This window comes from Pezoporus flaviventris, unplaced genomic scaffold (assembly GCF_033815535.1).
Source record: "Pezoporus flaviventris isolate CSIRO_AGI_PZ_B2104156 unplaced genomic scaffold, CSIRO_AGI_Pfla_v1 ptg000079l, whole genome shotgun sequence".
Taxonomy (NCBI): Eukaryota; Metazoa; Chordata; class Aves; order Psittaciformes; family Psittacidae; genus Pezoporus; species Pezoporus flaviventris.
Genome location: NW_026892627.1, coordinates 566,573 through 589,414, shown reverse-complemented (window position 1 = coordinate 589,414; position 22,842 = coordinate 566,573). Strand labels below are relative to the sequence as shown.

At 49.8% G+C, this 22,842-nt stretch overlaps 1 protein-coding gene across 3 annotated transcripts; it reads right to left on the bottom strand.

The window, feature by feature from the left end:
- Positions 1 to 1,159: 1,159 nt before the first annotated feature.
- ELP6 (elongator acetyltransferase complex subunit 6) lies at positions 1,160 to 22,114 on the bottom strand. Of its 3 annotated transcripts, XM_061474479.1 has the most exons (7): positions 21,965 to 22,113; positions 16,801 to 16,879; positions 14,346 to 14,416; positions 5,987 to 6,117; positions 4,423 to 4,615; positions 2,903 to 3,049; positions 1,160 to 2,213 (listed from the first exon to the last, which is right to left on the bottom strand). In XM_061474479.1, the coding sequence occupies exons 1-7, from the start codon at positions 22,016 to 22,018 to the stop codon at positions 2,085 to 2,087; spliced, it is 804 nt and encodes a 267-aa protein (XP_061330463.1). In that variant the 5' UTR covers positions 22,019 to 22,113; the 3' UTR covers positions 1,160 to 2,084. The 3 variants fall into 3 exon arrangements, with proteins under 3 accessions (XP_061330463.1, XP_061330465.1, XP_061330464.1); XM_061474481.1 differs by lacking the exon at positions 5,987 to 6,117 and having other exon boundaries at positions 4,423 to 4,572; positions 21,965 to 22,114; XM_061474480.1 differs by lacking the exon at positions 14,346 to 14,416 and having other exon boundaries at positions 21,965 to 22,089.
- Positions 22,115 to 22,842: the final 728 nt, after the last annotated feature.

Genomic DNA, 22,842 nt, shown 5'->3' with positions numbered 1-22,842 from the left:
TTACAAGGCCTGTCTTGCAGCTGTCAGGCTCCAGTGCTTTTCAACAGTCTCTGCTGCTGGCAGCCCTGCCTGATACCATCGCATCAAGCCCCCTCCCAAGGGCCTGCATCCCATCCCACCAGTACCAGCCCTGGTAGGCCTTTCCCAGCTTTGCTGCCTGGACAAGGCCCCAGCTGCTCCCACCAAGGCTGAGGGAAAGAAGACCAGAGAGCTTGGTCCAAGTCCCACCTGCTCTATCGGTTGGAATGGAGCATTACACAACCTCTGGACGGCAAACAAAGAGCTGTGGCCCCAAGCACACAGATGTTGGCTGACCCTGCCAAGGCCACCCTGTTCTGCCATCAATCACATCTCTTCCCACAGCTTCAGCTTCAGAGCAAGGTCTTGGTTGGGTCATGGCCTCACCGGGTGGCTCAGCAAAGCTTGGAGCAGGGATGGTTTGGGATCTCTCCAAGGGGAAGCTAATCATACAGGTATTGCTTCAATTACACACCATTATATGCCCATTACAGGTGCATTTTAAGCAGCTGTAGTGCCTGCAGCTCCCATCCCCAAAGTTGTCCCATCCTCCCTTTGCAGATGGTGACCATGCATTGTCCCCCTGGCTCTGCCACCATGTTGAGCTGGCAACGTCAATGCTGGGCTCTGCCGCTCTCCCACAACAGGCAGCCAAGAAACACGTTTTACTTCAGCAAGGCACAGCAGGCATCAGCCTGAGGGTTGGTGTGACTCGGGAGGAGGCCAAGCCACCAGCTTGCTTCTGCCAGGGCAGGATGCAGGGCTTTGAACCCACTGGGAGCGGTATTATGGCAAGGCCAGGCACCATTGGCAGGTGGTTGAAAACAGCAGGAACATGTCCCATATGCAGAGTTGTTACCCAGGCTCTGCAGCTGCAAAGGACCTGGTAGGTCACCCTCATATATCACCAGCGTGCAGGATATTATCTTCCACTACAACCAGAGCATCTACAAGGAGACCTCCAGGTCTGAGCTCTGCTCCAGGGATCCAAATCTATCTCCTCACCTGTGTTCAGATGCCCATTCCTCTCCCCTGCCAAGGAGCCTGCGGGTAGCATTTCCCATGCAGTGATTTCTAATTACATGATGACTGTACCCTTTATCTACGATGTTTATTAGCCCCCAGTAATGCTTCACTACAGGCAGGTCATAGACCTGCTAGTCACGATTTGTGCCATGGAAGCAGTGGCTGAGATAGAGGCTCATGTACAAGTGTCCATCCATCACCTAAAGCCAAAGATGAGCTTGGGAAGCTGCATGATAAGCTGACACACATAGACTCATAGAACGGTTTGGGATGGAAAGGACCTTAAAGCCCATCCAGTTCCAACCCCCTGCCACAGGCAGGGTCACCTTCCACTAGACCAGGTTGCTCCAAGCTCTGTCCAACCTGGCCTTGAACACTGCCAGGGATGGGACAACATGGCATGGGAGTTTCACGTGAAAAGAGGGAAGTAACTTAACAAAGCAAGGGATCAACCAAGCAAGGTCTGGGTCTCACCACAGCAAGGTGAGGGGCTGTACACACAGCTATTGATTTTTTCAGTCAATGCTGTGGAAGATGCGAGTTGAGCAAATCTTTCTCCTGTGCCAGAGCTGGGAGAAAGGTAAGAATTGCAACACATTCCCAGACCATCCCTGTCTCCACCCTCTCTGTGTCATCTCATTAAACGCCAGCTGGAGGGTGGGGTGATCCCTCCAAGCAGCGGTGCCTGGCACTGCCATGCCATAACACACCGGAAAAGGTGAGGCACGCCCAGCCCAAGGGGCATCCCTCCTGCTTGTATTTACACGCTGTAAGGGCCATTCTGGCAAGTATGTGCACTTTTCTTGGCCTACATATGTTGGGAACAGGGTGGGAGGACAAAGGGATTGCAGCAAGCTCTGGGCAGGCTAATCCCCTCGTTGGCATGCAGTTTAACACACGTTTAAGCTTCCCTCCTGGGTCAGTTTGCTGCACTGCTCCTGGAAGGTGCTGGTGGAGCAGCCGGGCTGGTTTGGTGGCATGTACTGGCCTCCCCAGCCTTGCTCCGCATTGCTTTTGCAGCACTGTGCTGTATCGCAGCATCACAGGACTGCAGCTGACAGCCCTCTAGCAAAAAAAGTGACGTTCTTGTCCTGGATCTTGTACTGGTAGATCTGGACAACATCCTGCTCCCCCGTCAGCTCCAAGGACACTCTCCTAGTTATTTTAATCTGCAAAGGGAAAGGAATAGGAATATCATCCCTTTGACTACCCCAGTCACAGCACCCTCACCCCCCAATGCCTCTTGCTGGCCTGCAGGGAAGGGAAATCAGAACGATTACTGATTAAAAACCTGTCACACCTGCCTGTAACCAGTCCCTTTCTGGCAGCCCCTGACTAGAGAAATAGAGTAACAAGGCCCCAGTGACCCAGCTGCCCTCCCAGCCCAGAAGCAATCACTACAGGCCAGGCTGAGATCCACTGACACAATAGCCTTGTGTCTAGTCAGAACTGGATGAGCTTTAAGGTCCCTTCCAACCCAACCCATTCTGTGATTCTATGACAGTTTGAGGCAGCTTCCCAGGGAATGGGTATTCTTCTTTGCCATCACCATGGGGTGCGATACAGCCTGCACTGCAGCTGCCATATAAACTCCTTCCAGCCTCCACAGATGGGGGAGTCCCCAGGTGGCAGGATGTCTCTGACTACCCCTGTGGGAGCAGTCCCAACCAAAAGAGCCCAGCTGCTCCAGCACATCCTAGTCACTGCAACAAGGCTGCTTGTTAGTCCTTAACCACGCTGCAGCATGGACTGTCTCCCGTGAGGCAGAAAGAACATGTCTCACCCACCCTTGGGCCTGCAGGCAGTGTTTTATGTGACATTACCATGTGCCACCTCTCCATGCTCTCCAATGCATTACCTGCCCGTGAACATCCTTGCAGAAGCCGGTCGCCAGCCCCTCTACCCACAGGATCAGGTCACTGTGATGACACAGGGAGTTCACAACCAGTTCATTTTCCTCATCTTCAGAATCCTCATTGCTGTGAACCAGCACCACAACGTTGCCCTGGAATGAGAGCACCAGGCAGAGATGAGCCCCTGGCTGATTCCTAATCCCTAATCAGGGTAAGGAAGAGGAGACAGCAATGAGAGCTTGTGAAATGCCATGCTAAGCTACTTAGACATCCCCAGCACAGCAGCTGGTTCTGAGCTAAGTCCACAGAGAATATAAACAGCAGATACATATATAAAACTCTGAAACAGGTTGCTATCCTTATACTGTGTGTATATATATATATATATATATATAACATGCAGCCTAAAAATACATCAAGCCTTTGTTACGAGATAGCTGTCTAGTTAAACCAGTCCATCAGGCCACACTAATGGCAACTGAATGAATTCAGAACAGCTACATAGAGACATGGCTGAATGGATGCAGCCAGAGCTGTAATGCTCAAAGCTTCACAGCTCTCACAAGAAGCAAAATGCACCCCCCAAAGAACCACCAACTCTATTAAAAATACATCCCAAGAGTCTCTGCCTCAGCCCATGCAGGTCACCAAAGACTTAAAATAACATGAAATTCCCAGTCAATTATAATGTACTTTGAAGCTTCAGAACTTTCTTAGACAGAAACAGAAATGTGTTAGTGTGATTTATCATCGTTTTTAGCTGTTTTGGAGGTAAATATTCTCAGCAAGCAGAACATCCCTTGTCAGCATTTACAGCACAAACACCCTGGCACCATATGAAGTGCAGAAGAACAAAACCTGACACCATATACTTTATTTCTCACTCAAGCAGAGAGAGAAGTGGCCAGGGTGGGGGATGCTGCAACATAAATAGCAACGGATGGATGTGACTGTAAAGATTTTTGGCTGCAATGCTCTCTGAAGTTAGCACATAGCTCAGGAGAGCTTTGTAGAAGTGCTGCATTGTTCATATGCCCTTAGAAACCAGCCAGTGCAACACTCAGCAACAGTGAAGACTGGTGGAAGCAAATACCCAGGTGCCTTCTGAGTGGACCTTCATTTCTGTCCCTTGGGAGACTCATCAGCCTCTCGCTACCTTTGTAACCCATTTCCTTCCCTGCTCTCCCACATGTGCACAAACACAGGTGTGAGCAGAGATCTCTAGAGAGTCAGGAGCTATAATAAACACTATTTTGCACCTCAAATCCCTGCTCACACATCAGGCACAGCTCTTCTCTAGGCAGCAACTCCTGGGAAACCAGTTTTAAAGGACCCTACACAGGTACTTCAGGGGCTAACAACTCCCGGTGAGTGGCCCTAGAGCAATAATTGCAATTTCTTGGATGGCCAAAGCCTTTCAAAACCTCATCATGCAGAGGTGGAGAAAGAAAAAAAGCCAAGCTGTGCTCCAGAGGCTCTTCCGTACGCACAGCATACAGGACACTGCGTGCAGAGGGAGCAGTACCTTCAGCTGGGAGCACACCACAACTCTGCAGTAGTGGATGAAGTCCAGCACGGCCACCGGCGTGGCACCCAGGCTGAGCAGGACACTGAGGTCATCCACCAGCAGCACGGGGCCCTTCCAGGAGTCACTGCTGGCAGGAGTCAGGGACACCTGGACGAAGTCAAACAAGGCTTTGAGGTCAGAAGTGCTCTTGCTGGAAGAGAAGAAGGAGGTTTCAAAGGGTGTGGCCCACACATGCACTGCATGTCCCCCTCAGCCACTGGAACCAACATCTTCCCTCACAGGAAAGAACTTCTTCCTAAAACCTCATCTCAATCTCCCCTCTGTCAGTTTAAAGCCACTCCCCCTTGTCCTGTCCCTACCTGCCCTTGTCAAAAGCCCCTCTCCAGCTTTCTTGTTGGTCCCTTTAGGAACTGGAAGCTGCTCTAAGGTCTCCCCTAGAGAGAGGAGCCTTCTCCAGATTGAACAGGCCCAGCTCTCATCCTGTCTCCATAGCAGAGGTGCTCCAGCCCTTGGAGCATCTTTGTGGCTTCCTCTGGACTTGCTCCAACAGCTCCACATCCTTATGTCAGGGCCCCAGAGCTGGATGCAGCACTGCAGGGGGGGGTCTGTCTCACCAGAGCAGAGCAGAGAGGGAAGATCCCCTCTCTCAACCTGCTGGTCATGCTGCTGGTGATGCAGCCCAGGACACGGTTGGTTTCTGGCCTGCAAGTGCACACTGCCGGGTCATGGGGAACTTCTCATCAGCCAACACCCCCAAGTCCTCACCAGGACTACTCTCAATCCCTTCATCACCCAGCCTCTACTGATAGCGGGGGTTGCCCTGACCCAGGTGCAGGACCTTGCACTTAGCCTTGTTGAACACCAAGAGGTTCTCATGGGCCCATTTCTCAAGCTTGTCCTGAGCTTGATCCTGCCACACTCCAGCAAGCCTCACTCTCCCAGACCCAAAGGGCTACATGGTCCCACAGTACAGGGTCTACAGGGTTTCCGTGCCTGCCCTCACTCTCACTAAAAGCCCATCCACCCCAGCATGAGTTTGAAACAGCAGAGGGCCAGAAGCATCCATGGACACACCAAGTACATGGCAGTCCTTGCCCCGAAGCTGGTATTTGTCAATTTAACAGCCCTCAGTGGATATTTTTCTATCAAATCATCAGGGACATGGAAAAAGTGAAGCGGGTGGAGAAAGTGAAGTGGAAATAAAAATTAAAGCCAGCATGATTAAAGCAGCACTGTTCTTCTGGATGAGAATATAACTCAACACAATTAAAAAAGGAATAAAGCTTCTTGGACTTTTATTTGACACAAACCTGTTTAGTGCTGAAATAGATTTTCTCTAGACCTAAAACATGCTTGGCAATGGGGATAGGGATCGAAATCGCTCTAAAATGCTGGAGAAAGGGGACAGAATCCCTCTTCGAGCAGCAGAGAGAGGCAGGGCCAGGCAAGCACAGCAATGTGCATGGTGATGGCATTTCCCTTTACTTGAGTGTGCAGCAAACAGGTCCTTGGGCCTCAGATGGAAGCCCAAAAAGAGCCTGGTCCAATTGGTCAGGTTTACCTTATAAACTGAAGAGGACTGGGCTGTCCCGACTGCTCCCCCTGCTCTCCAAACCAGAGGTCAAGGCAGGACTTGAGGCCTTCCAAGAAGACAAGCTGTCCCCGTTCTTTGGCAGCTGTCAGACTGACTCCCTCGAGAGAAGAAAACATCATGTTGCAGAGCAAACAGCTTTGAAGAAATGGTGTAAACAGAACCAAGCGATCAACAGCCAATTTTTATCAAGCCTTATCTAAATGCGCTAATAAAGTCAATGCTTCAGTGAGTCTTGTGCAGGGGATGACACAGGCAGGTCTGTTACTTACATACACAGTGGTGTACACATTTGTCCTCCTGCATTTCACCAGGAGATTAACAAAACATCACCACTGAGATTTGGAGTTCAAGCATCCTGGAACTGCTACAGGCTGCCCCAAGGACCCTGCTATGAGCAATTTCTTTGCCCTCCCTTCTTGGGGGGGTGAAAGCCTTTGGTTTTCAGTGTCTCCATTACTGTGGCAATAACACTCCCTGGCACAACACAAGTACCTGAGCAAGGCACAACTCGGATCTAGGGAATGCTGTGGGCCAGGCACCCCAACACTTGCACAAAACCCAGGAGAAAGCAGCACGGCTGGGGTTCCTACCCTACTGGGTAGGCTGGGGTTCCTAACCCTACCTGGGAGAAGGAGGAGAGACTGTGACAAACTGCCTGGGGCCATGTGGTGGTGTGCTTCTTCCACCCCTACAACCCAATCTTTATTTCCTGTAGCTCTGCTCAAGTGATAACCACCAGTGCTGGTCTGCTTGTGATGGCTGCACCTGACTCAAAGTGGATTCAGGGAGACAGGTAACAGCATGATAGCCAATGTGCTGTGCAACTTGGCCCCCTAACCACTGGTCAAGGGCTGACTGGAGCCAAGTTTGCAAAACAAACAACTAACTTCTGCAGCTGGGATGCAAACATGACTATGAATCAATTATCTTGCCCTGTAACTAGTAGGCAGCCCAGGGCCCATGGAGCTCTCCTACACAGCACCTGGCTGCATGCCACGGTCTCCCCTGGAAAAGGTTACTCCTTGAGGTTGAAAGATTCTTTGCCACAACAGATTATCGGTAAGTGACTAACAACATACTACACACTGAAACCTTACGCGATGTAAAAGTTTGTGCATATATAATCCTCTAGACATAAACCACTGACCAAGACTGAGATGAAATCTGAACACCTACACTCCTTTCTCAGAAGGAGTTTAGAAAGCAAGAGGGTCACTTCTGAACCTCATGACTCAATGGGAGGGTCTCCATGTAGTAAACACTCAAAGGTTCCTTGCCATTCAATCTTGTTAAATCACTGTTGGATTTCATAGAATCAGAGTGGTTTGGGTTGGAAGGGACCTTAAAGCTCATTCAGTTCCAACCCCCTGCCACGGGCAGGGACATCTTCCACTAGACCAGGTTGCTCCAAGCCCCATCCAGCCTGGCCTTGAACACTGCCAGGGATGGGGCAGCCACAGCTTCTCTGGGCAACCTGTGCCAGGCCCTCAGCACCCTCACAAGGCAGAACTTCTTTCTAATATCTAAATCTCATTTCTGTGAGCTTAGTATTTATTATTAAACTTTGTCAAATCGCTGTTTTATATCAATAAATATATTGATAGTTCTTTCTTATGAGTGAAGTCTGTTGCTCCACCCACAGCAGGTCATGACTCAAACTCAAGCTGAGATTTCCTCCTTTCAGCCCTGCTTGATCATGAGACTGACCTCGAGAGCCATGTGCTGGGCACATCCAGCTCCAATAGAGAAAGCCCTGGCAGAGCTGCAGCAGAGACGCTGAAGACCCCAACTAGAGACCTAGGTCATGAACTCCTCTCTCATCCTTCTTTCCTTCATCAGTAAAGGCTACTTTTGCCAAGTATTGTATAGATCCTCAGCTTACAAGGTGTCAGTTCACCTTTCAGGGGAAAATTTAGTACCTATTAGTGACAAGATCATACAAAGTTATCTCATGTGCGCTATCTTAGAACCTCAGCCAAACTGTGCATTTCCCACCAGGAAGAAGTGCAAATGTGCTTGGCTTTCTGGTGTGGGTTGCTTCCCACATTTCACAACAGGACTGTTGTTTCTTAAAATGGAACCAAGGAGCATTAATGCCAAGATTCACAGTGTCTCAGCAGCCTGTAAATAGGGCTGTTGCGCAATGCAGCAGGTAGGTGGACAAGATGGTGAGATAGATGGTTTAAAGACAGTTCAGGAAGGTTTAGCTCAATGCAGTATTGCTTGACAGGCAGAACTGGTGAACAGGGAACCAGAAACAAGGATCCTGAGAAAGTAATTCCTATATCCCCTGAAAAAAGATGTCCCTCCAGGATGCTGTGAGGTTCTGAAACCTCTGAAGAGGGTAGCTGAGCGGGAATGGCCAGGAACAGAAGTCCCAGGGCAGGAGCCCTTGCCTTAAGTTAGGACTGGCTTCTGCCTGAATGCTGAAGGAGCACACACCAGCAGGAACTTCTTAAGCATCACGGAAAATGCAGATATTTGCTTATTTTCTAAGCAATTGTGCTGGGAGCTGCAGGACATTTAAGCCCAGAGTCTGAGTCGTCCAGCAAGAGGAAGGTTCGAAGCAGCAACTCCCCCATGATGTTAAAGCACTGAACAGAGAGAGCTGTGCTTGGCACTGTCCCAACACCTTCTTTTGAAAAGACCTTGGAAGTTTTCCAAGCATTTCCGAGTCCTCATGACACTCCTGAGAGCCACTGGGCTCTCTCTGCTCCCACACAAGAGGGAAAGGCAGGAAAGTGATGTGTCCACTTCTGCCTACTGCTTTCTACTTCCATATTTCAGCTGCTCGATCTTCCTGTTATTCCAATATGAATATGTAAGTGCCAACATTTTAAAGCTCTTTTCTTCTCTTTATATATATATACACATATATATAAAATTATTGTAAAGCCACACTTTAAACATCTGATCAGTGAGACAATCCCTACAAAGGGCTGTGCTCAGCTGCTTTGTCAGGGCATTTCCACACGAGGACCTCCAGAGAGGGGGTCTGGGTGGATAAGGAAGAGAGCCTTTACAGCAAGATTAACCCACAGCTCCTGTAAGGCTTATCAGCTGCCACACATTCAGCACTCATGAAAGAAAAGAGATTTCCATTGCTTTCCTTCCCAGCTGAAACTCAAGGAGGAAAGATCCTTTCATCAGAGCTGGTGCCAGAAAACACTGTCTACAGCAATCAGGAAACAATGGATCAGAGGCAACATCTTCCACTGTGGCCAGGGGATACTCTGACAAGCATCCTCAACTAGCAAAGGCTGTCTGACATGTGCCCACCTGAGATACAGTTTTTTAATCAGCCCGGAGCTTGCCCTTCTTTTTCCTGGTCTTCCACACATGCTTCTGGGAGGAAAGTGATCCCACCTGCCATGCAAATCAGGGAAGGAGAGCCTCAGGCATGGCACCAGCCAGCACTTCTGGACATATCCCTTTTGTTTTCAAGCATCTTCTCAATGAACAGCATTAACCAGCAAGTGTTGCAGCAAACCCTTGCCTCATCTAATCCAAATTGTCTCCTCTCTTTTCTCCCAGGCAAGCCAGGAGCAGTAATTCCCAGGAATGAGACTCTTGGGGAGTGCAGGACCCTTTGCTCTCCCTGCCATACCTCCCACCAGCCCCAAGCCCAGCAGAGGCAGATGTGGGCTGCAGGCAGAGGGATTTAGCTTTTGCAGGTGATATTTGCTCACTAAAAGCATGCCAGAAAGCAGGGCAGGAATGGAGAGCTAAGGGAAGCCTCGTGGGCAACTGCAAACACACACGATGGAAAAATTTCCAGCCAAAGACAGAAGAATCTTTATGCAGCAGGCCAGGAGCAAGGAACGGCTGGCAAATACCTGACATGCCATAAAGTGGGGCTGGGCAGCACCACAGCCTCACAAACCTCATCCCCTTGTGAATTTTTGGAGTCCGCACCCTTGAAATACTTTGCTACAGCAGTGACTAAACTCACTATTAATGTCAATAACTCAGAAACTGATTTTAACTTTGCTTCAGCCATTTCTTCTGGCACACAAAAATTCTCTATACCTCAGATCAGCAAGAAAACTGTTGATGACAGAGAGAAGGGCTGCAGCATGAGAGGAAGGCAGCCAAGGGCAGCGTGCTCATACATAAGACCAGGAATTTGATCTCTTCAGTGTCATGTCACAATGTTCCTGGGTGGACCCAGCAAGTCCAGTCTCATTTTCCAAGTGGGGAACCAGCTCCCAGAGAGACAGCATTGGATGGAGACCTGGATGCACCCCACTGCAGTCATCTTCTACAGCAAACTTCTGCTTGTCTCACAGCTAGTAACCTCTGGAAGCAGCACAGGAAGCATCAGAACAGCTTGAAGACACTGGAAAAAGCACTCAAAATGGCCAACGGCCACCTTCCTGACTACCATAGACACTACACACATTCCTGCTGCAGAGCCACGGTGCTGCAGAACATCCAAACAGCATGCATTAAGCAGCCCTGAAAGCTTTCATTATCCCACAGCACCACGCTCCATTATGGCTGGGAGCACACAAACATTATCTCTGGCAATCTGTCATGTACCCATCAAGCCCAGAAATGCTTCTGAAACAGCAGCTCAGCATGACTGGAGCTGCGAGCACCATGACGGAGCACAACTGTTCTCATCCATCTGGGATGCTGCCAGCCAGGCAGCGTAGTGGCCCTCCGGCCTGCCAGCAGTGACATCCCTTCAAAACAGAACCACTGCTCACCATGAGCCAATTCATTAGGGAAAGCAAAATATCTGGAAAAGAGAACTAGTAATGGAGCATGTGAGGCAACGGTCATTAGCTCCAACAGCAAACACAGCCAGGGTACAAAGTGTGACCACCTGTGACCAGGCAACTGACCAAGGTCCCTTCTCTAGTACAACTACATGCAGGGGCAAGCAGAGGTGACCAGGTGATGTGTGAGCTCAGTGCTGGGGCAGGAGAGAGGGCAACAGGCAAGAGGGAGACCAAATGGGGATAAGTATGTTTTTCCTTCAAAACAAAACACTGTACAAATGAGGGTGGGAACACCAACCTGGCAAGCAGCCCTTGTGCCATTAGTCTTCCTACCACTGTGGCCCAGCATATTCTCTACAAGGACATAGCAAATAACATTAACTGTACCTCAAAAATAAGTGCAGATGTTCATGAAAAGAGCAGGATTTGCAAAAAAAGGAAAACTGTGAAGCCAGTATTACAGAGGCAGTACAGGCACAAAAATCCAGAGAAGCTTTTTCCTGCAAGTAAAAATACACCACTGCACTTAGCTAACACATAAGGAGGTGGTTCTAGCCTGGTAAGACCCAGCAACACTGTGTGGAAGAGCATGTAAGGCAAGCATTACTTCAACGGTGTGTAAGTACTTAGTATATTTATATATACACCAGGTACTACAAGGACCAGATCTACCAAACATCACTGTAAGGATCACAGAATATGACCCTAGTTCCAGGACCCTTCTTCCCAGGCGCGGGACCATCCATTTCCAAGCAGAAACAAGAGCATTGCTAAGGTATGAAGTTCTTCCAACTGCAGTCTTTCGGAAGTGCATAATCTCCTGCCAAGAATGATCATGCATGGGAGATTTAACCTAGGAATCACAGAATCACAGCATAGTTTGGTTGTAAAGGACATTCAAAGCTCACCTAGCTCCAACCCCCTGCCATGGGCAGGGACACTTTCCACTAGACCAGGTTGCTCTAAGCCCCATCCAACCTGGCCTTGAACACTGCCAGGGATGGGGCAGCCACAGCTTCTCTGAGCAACCTGTGCCAGTGCCTCATCACCCTCACAGGGACGAACTGCTTCCTCAGATCTCATCTCAGTCTCCCCTCTGGCAGTTTAAATCCATTCCTGCTTGTCCTGTCCCTCCCTGCTCTTGTCAAAAGCCGCTCTCCACCTTTGCTGCTGGCCCCTTTAGGCACTGGAAGCTGCTCTAAAGTCTCCGCAAAGCTCCCCTTGGACAGGTTCTTTGGAGGAACTACAGCCTGGTCCACTGCAACTCTCCAGGCCAACACAGAGAGCCAAGCAGCTTGTCATGAAGGAAGAAGTGGGAAGACAGCGGATGGTAATCTGGCGGGGCATGCAGCTCACCTAACTGCAGCATGACTCAGCTCAGCATGCTGCCCAGAACTGGGGTTTACTGCAGCCATGTAGATGACATCCCTGCTGGTCTTCACTAGAGATCTACAGCAGCAAATTCTTAAGCAAGTTTAAGAGTGACATGACCTTGCTAAAAACCACCTTTACTGAGCCTGATGTGTTCATTTAGGCAAAAAAAAAGGATTAAAGCAAAGACCTTACGAAAACTCAGATATAAATAACTGATGTTACGACCTCCAAATCCTCAGAGCTCAGGAAGAATTCACAATAGACCACACGGGCACCTGTGAAGTTCTAATGTAAGACTGACTCAGACTTGAAACCAACAGGACAGGGACAGCTCACCACAGTGGCAAATTTAATCACCTCTCTGCACTCCCCTGGGCAATCTGTATTGTTCTTCTTACCACCTCCCTTCATGTCAGTAACATTTCTGTTGAAGCATCAGCCAGCAAATGATTTTGATTTGCATTGCACATGTGCTGCAGCTAATCCTCATGTTCTCTCCCTTCTCAGACTCTTCCACAAGGGAGATGACAACAGCACCTATTAAAAGCACACACACAAGCTGTGCACCAGGAAATTTCATCACATTAGGAAACACACCAACAAACATGATTCTGCTTTTAGAGCAGGCAAGGATCCCATACTTAACAGCTGAATCTCCTGCCTACACTGGTGGCTTTGTCCCATTTCCTGTCCCTCTTAAGTTCCCCCCAAGATTTTTTCCTCTCTGCAACACAAAGGGGAGAACTATTCAGTGCTAGAAGAGGCTGGTTTGCTCAGCAGTAGGGAATCTGCTCCACTGGGCAATCACATGTTGAGTATCCGCTGTGAGTTAAAGCTCCACGTGGAAATGCTTTGTTTGCTCAGCCTTCCAATACTTAAAGAGCCCACAAGAAAGCTGGAGAGGGGCTTTTGATAAGGGCAGGTAGGGACAGGACAAGGGGGAATGGCTTTAAACTGCCAGAGGGGAGACTGAGATCTGAGGAAGAAGTTCTTCCCTGTGAGGGTGGTGAGGCCCTGGCACAGGCTGCCCAGAGAAGCTGTGGCTGCCCCATCCCTGGCAGTGTTCAAGGCCAGGTTGAATGGGGCTTAGAGCAACCTGGTCTAGTGGAAGGTGTCCCTGCCCATGGCAGGAGGCTGGAACTAGGTGAGCTTTGAATGTGCCTTCCAACCCAAACCATTCTAGGATTCTATATGATTCTGTTCTTTTATTTAACTTAGGTCTGAGCTCTCAGACCATTGATCTTTTACAGAGTAAAAGCTGAGTAGTAGATAAAATGCAATTGCTTAGCAAGCACCAAAACTCAACCCCCATTTACAGTGGGAAATAAACTGTTATTGCAACACCTGGTCCTTCAGCACCTGTAAGTCTTTATAAGCAGCAGCATTGCTGGGATTTCCAGCAGAACCAGAGGGAGGACTAATTCAAGACCTACCCCTTCAGACCTGGAAGGTCACCTGGACTTCCCAACTAGAGTATTCCACATCTGGGCATTGCAGAAAAACCCGAGAACTGCAGTTTAAAGCCAGAGCTCAGGCTGACTTGCTGATACTGGGAATAACCCTGCCTACTTTGTTTCCCTGTTTCCTCATTTCAGGATACACATAATCCTTGCCTGACTCACCAAGGGAAATCCATTCGAACACAGCATTTGTGGCTCCTCAGATGGCTCAAACTGATGGCTTGGCCCACAGGCACAAAGAGGCATACAGGTGTTCTTCTGAATCTACAGGGGATTCAGCTGAATGCACTTCATCACAACTTAACCACAGGACAGAGCATAAAGTCACCTCAGGAGCTCGCATGCCGTACAGCTGGTGCATCCTGCAGGTGCAGAGAGAGGCCCATAGGACACAGACACCATGGCACTGTTCTCCCCAGAGCACTAATGAAACTACATCTACTAGTCTGGGCCTGCCTGGGGAATACTGATCTCCAGAAAACATTTCTAAGCACAAAGAAAGCAAGCAGCCGTTCAGCTTTCTGCCCTCTCTAGGGCAGAGCCCAGTGGGGCCCTTGCAGTGAATCTTACAGCTAAGTTTTCGCCCTATGCCACATCCCTTCTCCAGTGAGAAGTGCTCTCCTACTGCAGGAGCACCACTCCTGATGTCCCCATCAAGATCTGGAAACATTTGCTCACATGCAATTCCCATTCCTGTTCTCATTTCTTTCCATCCAACAGAAACTCCCTGCACCTGTAATTATTAGCCTACGCAAACAGACTTACCAGCTTCTGTGCTATGATGTTATAGTGACTGAAGGACTGCAGCAGTGCCACAAAGCAAACCTTACAGCCAGCTGGGAGGGAAGACAAAAAGACACGTTATCATTTCAAATTTGCAAGCTGCCATTATCAAAGAACATAATACACAGCAGCCGGGCTACCGATCTGTCTGGAAAGTCCTTGAAGTGAGACAGGTCGCTTGCTCATGGCTGGGCTTTCAATTTTCACCTTTCTATAGGATTTCTACATTAGGGAAAATGTTAAGTTTAAAAGGAAAAGGAAAGAACAAGAAAAAATTACATAGAAAAGTAGAAGGCCCCTTTTCTGTCTCATGCCACCTTGCCCAGGGATCTCCTGGCACTATTTGCTGGTATTACTGCAAAGAGGCCAATGGCTGACCGTGACATGAACTACTGAAACCAGTGATGTGCCAAAAATCCCCATTTTGGCTCTCAGAGAGCAAGTGACCTTGACTGGAAAAACACACAGAACAAGCAAATTTGACACTTAAACATGATTTTGGAAAACCTAGAATGTGACAACCTGATGTTATGGTTTGTGTATGAACAAAACCATTAGTTGTTTCCCCCTGCCAGAAAGCAGGACATAGATTTCAAGTAGAACAAGCAGCAGAGCAGCAAAGGGATGTGGGGAGACTCTGAGGCAGTGCCTTGGCAGGGCTGTCCCTTTGAGGCATGGATTTGATGGATGAACCACTCAGGGAATAAGGAATTGGCTGGGTGGTCGCAGTCAAAGAGCTGCAGTCAACAGCTCAATGCCCAAGTGCAGGCAAGTGATGAGGGGCATTGGTTAGGGGACTGTTGCTGTTTAACATCTTTGCCAGCATCACAGAGGGATTGAGCACCATCACCAAGTTTCCAACGACACCAAGCTGTGTGGTGCAGTCGACACACTAGAGGGAAGGGATGGGATCCAGAGGGACCTGGACAGCAAGAGGTGTGACAGTGACAACATCATGAAGTTCAACATGGCCAAGTGCAAGGTTGTGCACATGGGTCAGGGCAATCCCAAGCACAAATACAGGCTGGGGGAGACTGGATTGAGGAGAGCAGCCCTGAGGAGAAGGACTTGGTGGTGTTGGGTGACAAGAAGCTCACCATGCCCCAGCAGTGTGCACTTACAGCCCAGAAACCAACCGTGTCCTGGGCTGCATCACCAGCAGCATGACCAGCAGGTCAAGGGAGGGGATTCTCCACCTCTGCTCCACTCTGCTGAAATCCACCCCACAGCCCTCTGTCCATCTCTGAGGCCCCAATGTAAGAAGGACATGGAGCTGTTGGAGAGAGTCCATAGGAGGCCACAGAAATGCTGAGGGCTGGAGCACTTCTGCTCTGGAGACAGGCTGATAGAGCTGGGCTTGTTCAGCCTGGAGAAGGCTCTGGGGACACCTTAGAGCAGTTTCCAGTGCCTATGTGGGCCCAAAAAAGAAAGCTGGAAACGGGCTTTTGACAAGGGGCTATAGGGATAGGACAAGCAGGAATGGATTTAACCTGACAGAGGGGAGACTGAGTTGGGATGCGAGGAAGAAGTTCTTCCCTGTGAAGCTGGTGAGGCACTGCCACAAGCTGCCCAGAGAAGCTGTGGCTGCCCCATCCCTGGCAGTGTTCAAGGCCAGGTTGGATGGAGCTTGGAACAACCTGGTCTAGTGGAAGGTGTCCCTTCCTGTGGCAGGGGGTGGAACTCAGGGAGCTTTAAGGTCCTTTCCAACCCAAACCAATCTAGAATTTGATGATTTTGAACTGTTCACACTGTCAATAACCTGCTCCCCACAGGTCTTCCTGCAGTTCACACTGTTCCATTAAGTAAAACAATTTTTTTGAAATGGGATAAAGCTATAGCTGAGGATGTGGCAGTTATGGGGGGGCAGGATGCTCTCTGCGTAGCACTCTGAGCTAAGTTTCAAGTCTTATAGGTACCAGATTTGCTGGGCTTGCTGCTTTGCCAGAAGAAAGCAGGAAAAGTCTGTGAGTCCAGCACCCACTCTGCAGGGGCTGGTAGGTTACTCACAGGTGAAACTGTTAGCAGAAAAGCAATTAGGCAACTTGCCAGGCTCTTTGTTTCTCTACTCACTACCAGCTTATCTATTTGTTAGCTGTTCCTGATAGCTGTAATTACATTATAAAACACCTAGCTAGTGAAGGAATTGCCGTCAGCTCCTACTGTCAAATGCCCCTGCGACTTACAACATTCACTGCACTAATGATGAAACACGGTACACAGACATTATGGGATGTAACGAAAGACACAGAACAATTCTCAAGAACAAGTCAGGACTGGGATCCATAAATCCTGATCCCAAAGCTTTGCACTAATCTGAGGATGTCTCATGCTCTGCAGAACCACCCTCTGCTCACATAGAAACACTTCACGCTGAAGGAACCTCCAAGGAGATGGCAAAGGCAAACCTTTGCCTTGGAGAGTCCTGCTGCTGACATACCTCTGAGGTAGAAGGAGAGGAAATGGTGCACCAGGAAGCTGCCATCTGTTCTGGTGTCTCGCAGAAGTGTGAACTTACCCTGAAAAAGAAACAGTAAAATAACTTAACAGGAACACCAGGCACAAACTGCTCCTGGTTCCATCTTGGTAGACAAGATGTCTGCTCAGGCATGGGAACACTCTGCAGGTTACTAGTCAGAGAAAGAAGAGGACAAGCAGAACTACAGCTACCCAGCCGTTTAAAGAGGTATGCCAGCGATTCCTCCAGACACAGCCCACAGGAAAGCATCAGAAGCTGTTGAGTTCAATGCTTTCCAAAAGACGTGCCACCAGCTGAAAGCCCTTGAGCTATGCTGAGACCACCGTGCTCTGTGCCCACCAAGAACCACCTCCTCACACGAAAACACGCAGCTGGTGCAGAGTACACCAAGTATTCATGCACCTGGTGCTGGACACCATCATCTGAATGGCTGGGAGCCATTTCCACCTCTTTCTGCTTCAAGTGGCATAGATGGCAGGCAGACAACAGCCACCCACTGTTCCCTGTCCATTCTCCTGCTGCCACGGGCAGTATCACCTGAGCATTTAAAATGGCAGCCCTGCTACAGCTGCAGCTTCTCCTGTCCCCAGACCACTCTCCCTGTCCCCTGTTCCAGGGTTACCTCAAACATGCCATGTTCAGAGCAGAAAACCGTATCCTCAGAATATGTGTACTGGAGCAGAGCTCTCTGCCCAAAGTATATACCTTGTTTTGATCACACAGGAAATTAATTCAGTTCATCAGTGCATGCTTGTTATCAGTACCAGCCTCATCAAGGCATTTGTTTCCATTAAAACCTTAGTCAAGATATTTCTTTAATCAATACAAATCATAGAAGGGCTGCTTTTAATCACAAAGAACTTATCAATGCACTTTTTTTTCCAATCTATTAGAAGGAAAAGTCTTTTACAGCAACAAGCAATATACCCATAGGCAATTCACAAGCCATCTATCAGAGTTAACTCCCCACTGCCCAAAACCAAAAGCAGTGTTAATGGAACAGCAAATATTGAACACGGCTGCAGAGAATGCAAAGCAGAAGCCAGGGTAGAGAAGTAGCGCTCTGCCTTAGCCAGAGAGGTCTTTCCCACCCAGAAAAAGGGGTTAGGTTCTGTGGCCATTACAGTAACTAGAGGCACCACCCCAGTGAGCAGCAAACTGAGATGTACCTTCCATGGCCAAGCCTGGAGGAGTCTCTGGGTTCAAACAGCACAAGCTCAAGTGTTCAGAGGTTTATCTTCTGCACAACTCCATCCTCTTCAACATCCCTCTTCCGCACAATGGCCCCCTTCAAGAGCAGACACTGAGTCCCCTCCCCCACCTGCTAACTCTCCAAAGGCTCTCTCCTCTGCAGAACACAGCAGGATGTTATCATTCAGAACACACATTATTTTGGTTTACAAATCTTCCAGTTACAAACCCTTAAATCCTGTCAACCCTCACTTTGCTGTCACACTGCAGGTGCTCAGGTAGCACTCAAACCTCTTCCTTTCTGACACTTCAGATGCCAGTTAAACAGGAGTGGAAGTGTCAAAACCAAGTATCTCCAAAGGCAGCAGCTGCACCAAAGTACAGCTGGTAGAAGGAAAGAGGGAAGAAAGAAGAGAGGGAAGGAGAAAAGCGAGGAAGGGAGGCAACAGATCCAGGAAACTCCTGCATCCTGCTTGTGTGATGGCACATCTCTCCCCCACCCATCCCAATCCTCTTGGCTGATCTATGATTTCAGGAATTCCCACAAGCCTTGGCCTTTGTGTAATCAGTTGGGCAGTGAAGTGTCACTTGACCATACCAGGTATTCTGTCACAGCTAAGGAGGGAGGTACAGACCATACCAGGGACTTCTGTTCTCTGGCCAAGGTGGGAGCTGACAGCAGGGATAATCATAGAATCCCACAATAGTTTGGGTTGAAAGGGAGCTTAAAGCTTATCCTGTTCCAAACCTCTGCCATGGGCAGGGACACCTTCCACTAGACCAGGCTGCTCCAAGCCCCATTCAACCTGGCCTTGAACACTGCCAGGGATGGGGCAGCCCCTTACTTGTTGGCCCCTTTAGGCACTGGAAGATGCTCTAAGGTCTTCCTAGAGCCTTCTCTTCTCCAGGCTGAACAAGCCCAGCTCTCTCAGACTGTCTCCGCAGCAGAGGTGCTCCAGCCTTTAGAGCATTTCCATGGCCTCCTCTGGACTCACTTCAATAGCTCCACGTCCTTCTTATGTTGGAAGCCCCAGAGCTGGATGCAGGACTTCAGGGTGGTTCTCACGAGAGTCCCCTGACAGCCTCAGAATACTCCTTCCCTTGATCATAGCCCAAATGGAATGGTACCACTGTCGCCAGAGTATTATTTATTTCTAGTAACTACCGACTTGGGTTGCATCCAGGATAGAAATCTGATTAACGACTAAAGCCAATTATGTTGTGAACCTATAAAGAGTAGTCCTAAATGAGACCCTATGAGCTCTCTCAGCTCACAGTGGGCAGCAACCAGCATCTCCCTCTGAGGATGCCTCTCAGAAGTCACAAAAGCTCAAGTTTGCTATAATCAGAGGCCTGTCAGTGAAAGACAGGACCTGGGCTGACATTCCTCCACTCCTTGAGACTCAACCCTCACCCACTGAGATATGCTGAGACATTGGACATATTTCACTGACTCTCAAGAGAAATTTTTAACAGCTAGCCTTATGTTGTTAGGTATGTGTGTACAGATTGTTATAGCAATGGCAGTAAATTCTGTTTTCAAACTTTGTAAGATCCACCTCAAAACTGGAAAATATTGCTAAACGGAAACTGTGTACGAATTCCCTCTGTGGTGAAACTTCTAAACCTTTACACGTAAACTGCTGACCAAGTCTAAGACCAAGACTGGATCCAGATACACTTCTGCTCTTTCAGGAGTTTAGAAAGCAAAGGGGTCTGTTTTAAAACTTATGACTCAACATGAGGGTCTTCCCTACCTCTTGTACCTTTGGTCTCTGTATCAGACATTTTTAGTTGGATTTTGCCTTGATTTTTTCTTTATACACTTCATCCACGTAGTAAGTAATAGAGTGAACCTCGCAATCAAATTCTGTTAAGTCATGCCTTTATATATCTTATTAAATTTGCTCTTGCTGATAGTTTTGACAGTCATTCTTTGAGCAACCCAACCCACTAACTTCTCCACAGCCTTTGGCCACAGACCTGCTCCAAAGCCTTTACCAACTCCAGACACAGGCCACAAATACAGGAATGGGGGATCTACCACCCACGCTGACACACGGAGGAAGGCATGCAAAGCCAGCAGGAATCTGCGAGGCTTTCCAAAGTCCATGCAGCTCTTGCACACATCCCCACAGACCAGGCTGATCAAATTGTTTAGCAGCTGGCTGGAAGCAACCAGATCCATGGGGGTCTGGGTGGTGGGAAGCCTTCCCTGGCTGCCAGGGAAAAGGAATGCTGCTGAGGAGCTGGTAAGCCCTGGCCCCACCACCAGGACCTAGTTTGTTGGCAGGGAGAAGACCCACAGCCCCCGATTTTCCACCATGGATGCTCAGTGCAATTTTCTTCCCCCTTCCTCATGTCCTTCTCAAGCCCAGAAAGATGCTGCTGGGGATGAAGCACTTGCAAAGGCAAAGCCTTCTTGTAGTCCCTTCATCCACCTGCCCCAGCCCGTTCCCTCTTGCTGTCAGGCTCTTTCCACCTGCAGGCTACACAGCAGAAGCTGCAGCTACTTGTTGGAAACTGACAAAGTCCTTGGCAGGGCAGTAGCGGGTGTCACCAGCATTCAGCAGTGACATGTCAGATACGCCCACACAGGCGGCATCCACCTGCCAGCCCTGCAGTGAAGGCATTTGTCAGCACTTTGAACATGTCATAAGCCAACTGTGGAGATGCAGAAATCAGGATGGTGGAGATGGGAAGAAGAGATTCACAAAGGGCTGATGTTTTTTAAGCACAACAGGATGTTGATTTCCAGCAACTCATGGCCAGATCATAGAATTATAGAATCCCAGAATGGTTTGGGTTGGAAGGGACATTAAAGCCCATCCAGTTCTATCGCCCCTACCATGTGCAGGGACACCTTCCACCAGACCAGGCTGTTCCAAGCTCCATCCAACTTGGCCTTGAACACTGCCAGGGATGGGGCAGCCACAGCTTCTCTGGGCAGCCTGTGCCAGGGCCTCACCACTCTCACAGGGAAGAACTTCCTCACATCCCATCTCAATCTCCCCTGTCAGTTTAAAGCCATTCCCCCTTGTCCTATCCCTACAGCCCCTCATGAAAAGCCCGTTTCCACCTTTCTTTTGGGGCCCCTTTAGGCACTGGAAGCTGCTCCAAGGTCTCCCTAGAGCCTTCTCTTCTCCAGGCTGAACAAGCCTAGCTCTCTCAGCCTGTCTCCATAGAAGTGCTCCAGCCCTCTGAGCACCAAGAACACCCCACCAGTGTTTTCCAGCTGAGGGGAGCACTGCCCTACTCCCACCATAAACTTTATAGGGAAATACAGGGGTAAACTCGGACATAGAAAATAAATTATCATCCCAAACCTGCTTTCACTGTGCTAATACCTATCAGGAAAGAGAGTGATGTAAAACACACTTGTATTTTATTAACTTTTTACCTGAAGTGCCTCACAGACCTTACGCAAGGCAAAGGCATTTAGTTACAGCGTAGATTCCATTACCACAACACCTACATGGGTGAACTGAATTAACTGAGGGGGCTGAAGACAGAGGAACCTCTAGAGCACACCACAGGGCCCGGAGGAGCGCTGGGTACTAATTTTCATCCCCGCTTCTGCTGTTATCCCCCACACGGCAGCGACCGCGCACAGACACACACACCAAGGGGCTGCGGGTAGAAGTCCCGGCCCCTATACAGCGGCGGATACCTGACATTCACCCCTGAGGAGCAGCGGGGAAACAAGACAGAGCGAAGAGGAGGACCCAGCGCCCGTTAACGACGTGGTGGAGGCCTAGGCCACGACCACCACACCGCGCTCCCGCCACCGCCTCACAGTGCCCCGCCTCTCCCGGCATGCACCGCGCGGCTCTCGGACTGCAGCTCCCAGCAGCCCCCGTGAGGGCCCGCACGGTCGCCAAGGCAGCCCCGCTCTTTCCTTCCTCCCTTGCCTCCTCATATCACTCCCTCTCACCGTCTCCGGTCGCTGCGGGGAGGCGTTCAGCAGCTCGTTCAGCTCCGCAAACATGGCAGGAGGGCCGCCACGGGGGGGACACGGAATCTTCCGGCAACGGGGACTAGGGGAGGTCTTGCGGCTCCGCGCATGCGCTGAGCGGAGGCGAACGGCGCCCCCTGCTGGATGGGCGGAGGCAGCGTGAGCGCGGCTTCTGATCCCCTGAGGAGCGCCGCAGAGCGTTTCCTTCTGCTGAGGGGCTCCGGCTGGGCAGCGCCAGCGCCTCCCGGTGCTTTGGGTTCATCCCGCTGCAGGGCTTGGCCTCCCCCATGGTTGCGCTCTGTGAGCACCCTGTCAGCCTGGCCAAGGTGCCTGCGCTGCAGCAGGACCCTCCATCCCAACCGCTAATGGAGGTGCTAAATGGGGCTGGGTCCCAGCACTAACCACCAGTGTCTGGACTCTAGCTGGACTTGCTACCCCTGATCCCTGGCCCAGAGGTGTCCCCCTTTACCCTTTTGCCAGCTTCACACTGGGTTTATATCATAGAATCCCAGAATGGTTTGGGTTGGAAGGGACCTTAAAGCTCACCCAGTTCCAAACCCCTGCCATGGGCAGGGACACCTTCCACTAGACCAGGTTGCTCCAAGCCCCATCCAACCTGGCCTTGAACACTGCCAGGGATGGGGCAGCCACAGCTTCTCTGGGCAACCTGTGCCAGGGCCTCACCACCCTCACAGGGAAGAACTTCTTCCTCAGATGTCGTCTCAATCTCCCCTCTGTCAGTTTAAATCCATTCCCCCTTGTCCTGTCCCTACCTGCCCTTGTCAAAAGCCCCTCTCCAGCTTTCTTGTTGGCCCTTTAGGCACTGGAAGCTGCTCTAAGGTGTCCCTGAAGCCTTC

Coding starts and splice junctions, on each gene's coding strand:
- ELP6 (XM_061474479.1), bottom strand. CDS start 22,018: ATGTTTGCGGAGCTGAACGAGCTGCTGAACGCCTCCCCGCAGCGACCG. Junction 6,118..14,345: donor ACATCATAGCACAGAAGCTG/GTAAGTCTGTTT, acceptor TCTTCTCTCGAG/GGAGTCAGTCTGACAGCTGC. Junction 3,050..4,422: donor TGGTGTGCTCCCAGCTGAAG/GTACTGCTCCCT, acceptor CTCTCATTCCAG/GGCAACGTTGTGGTGCTGGT.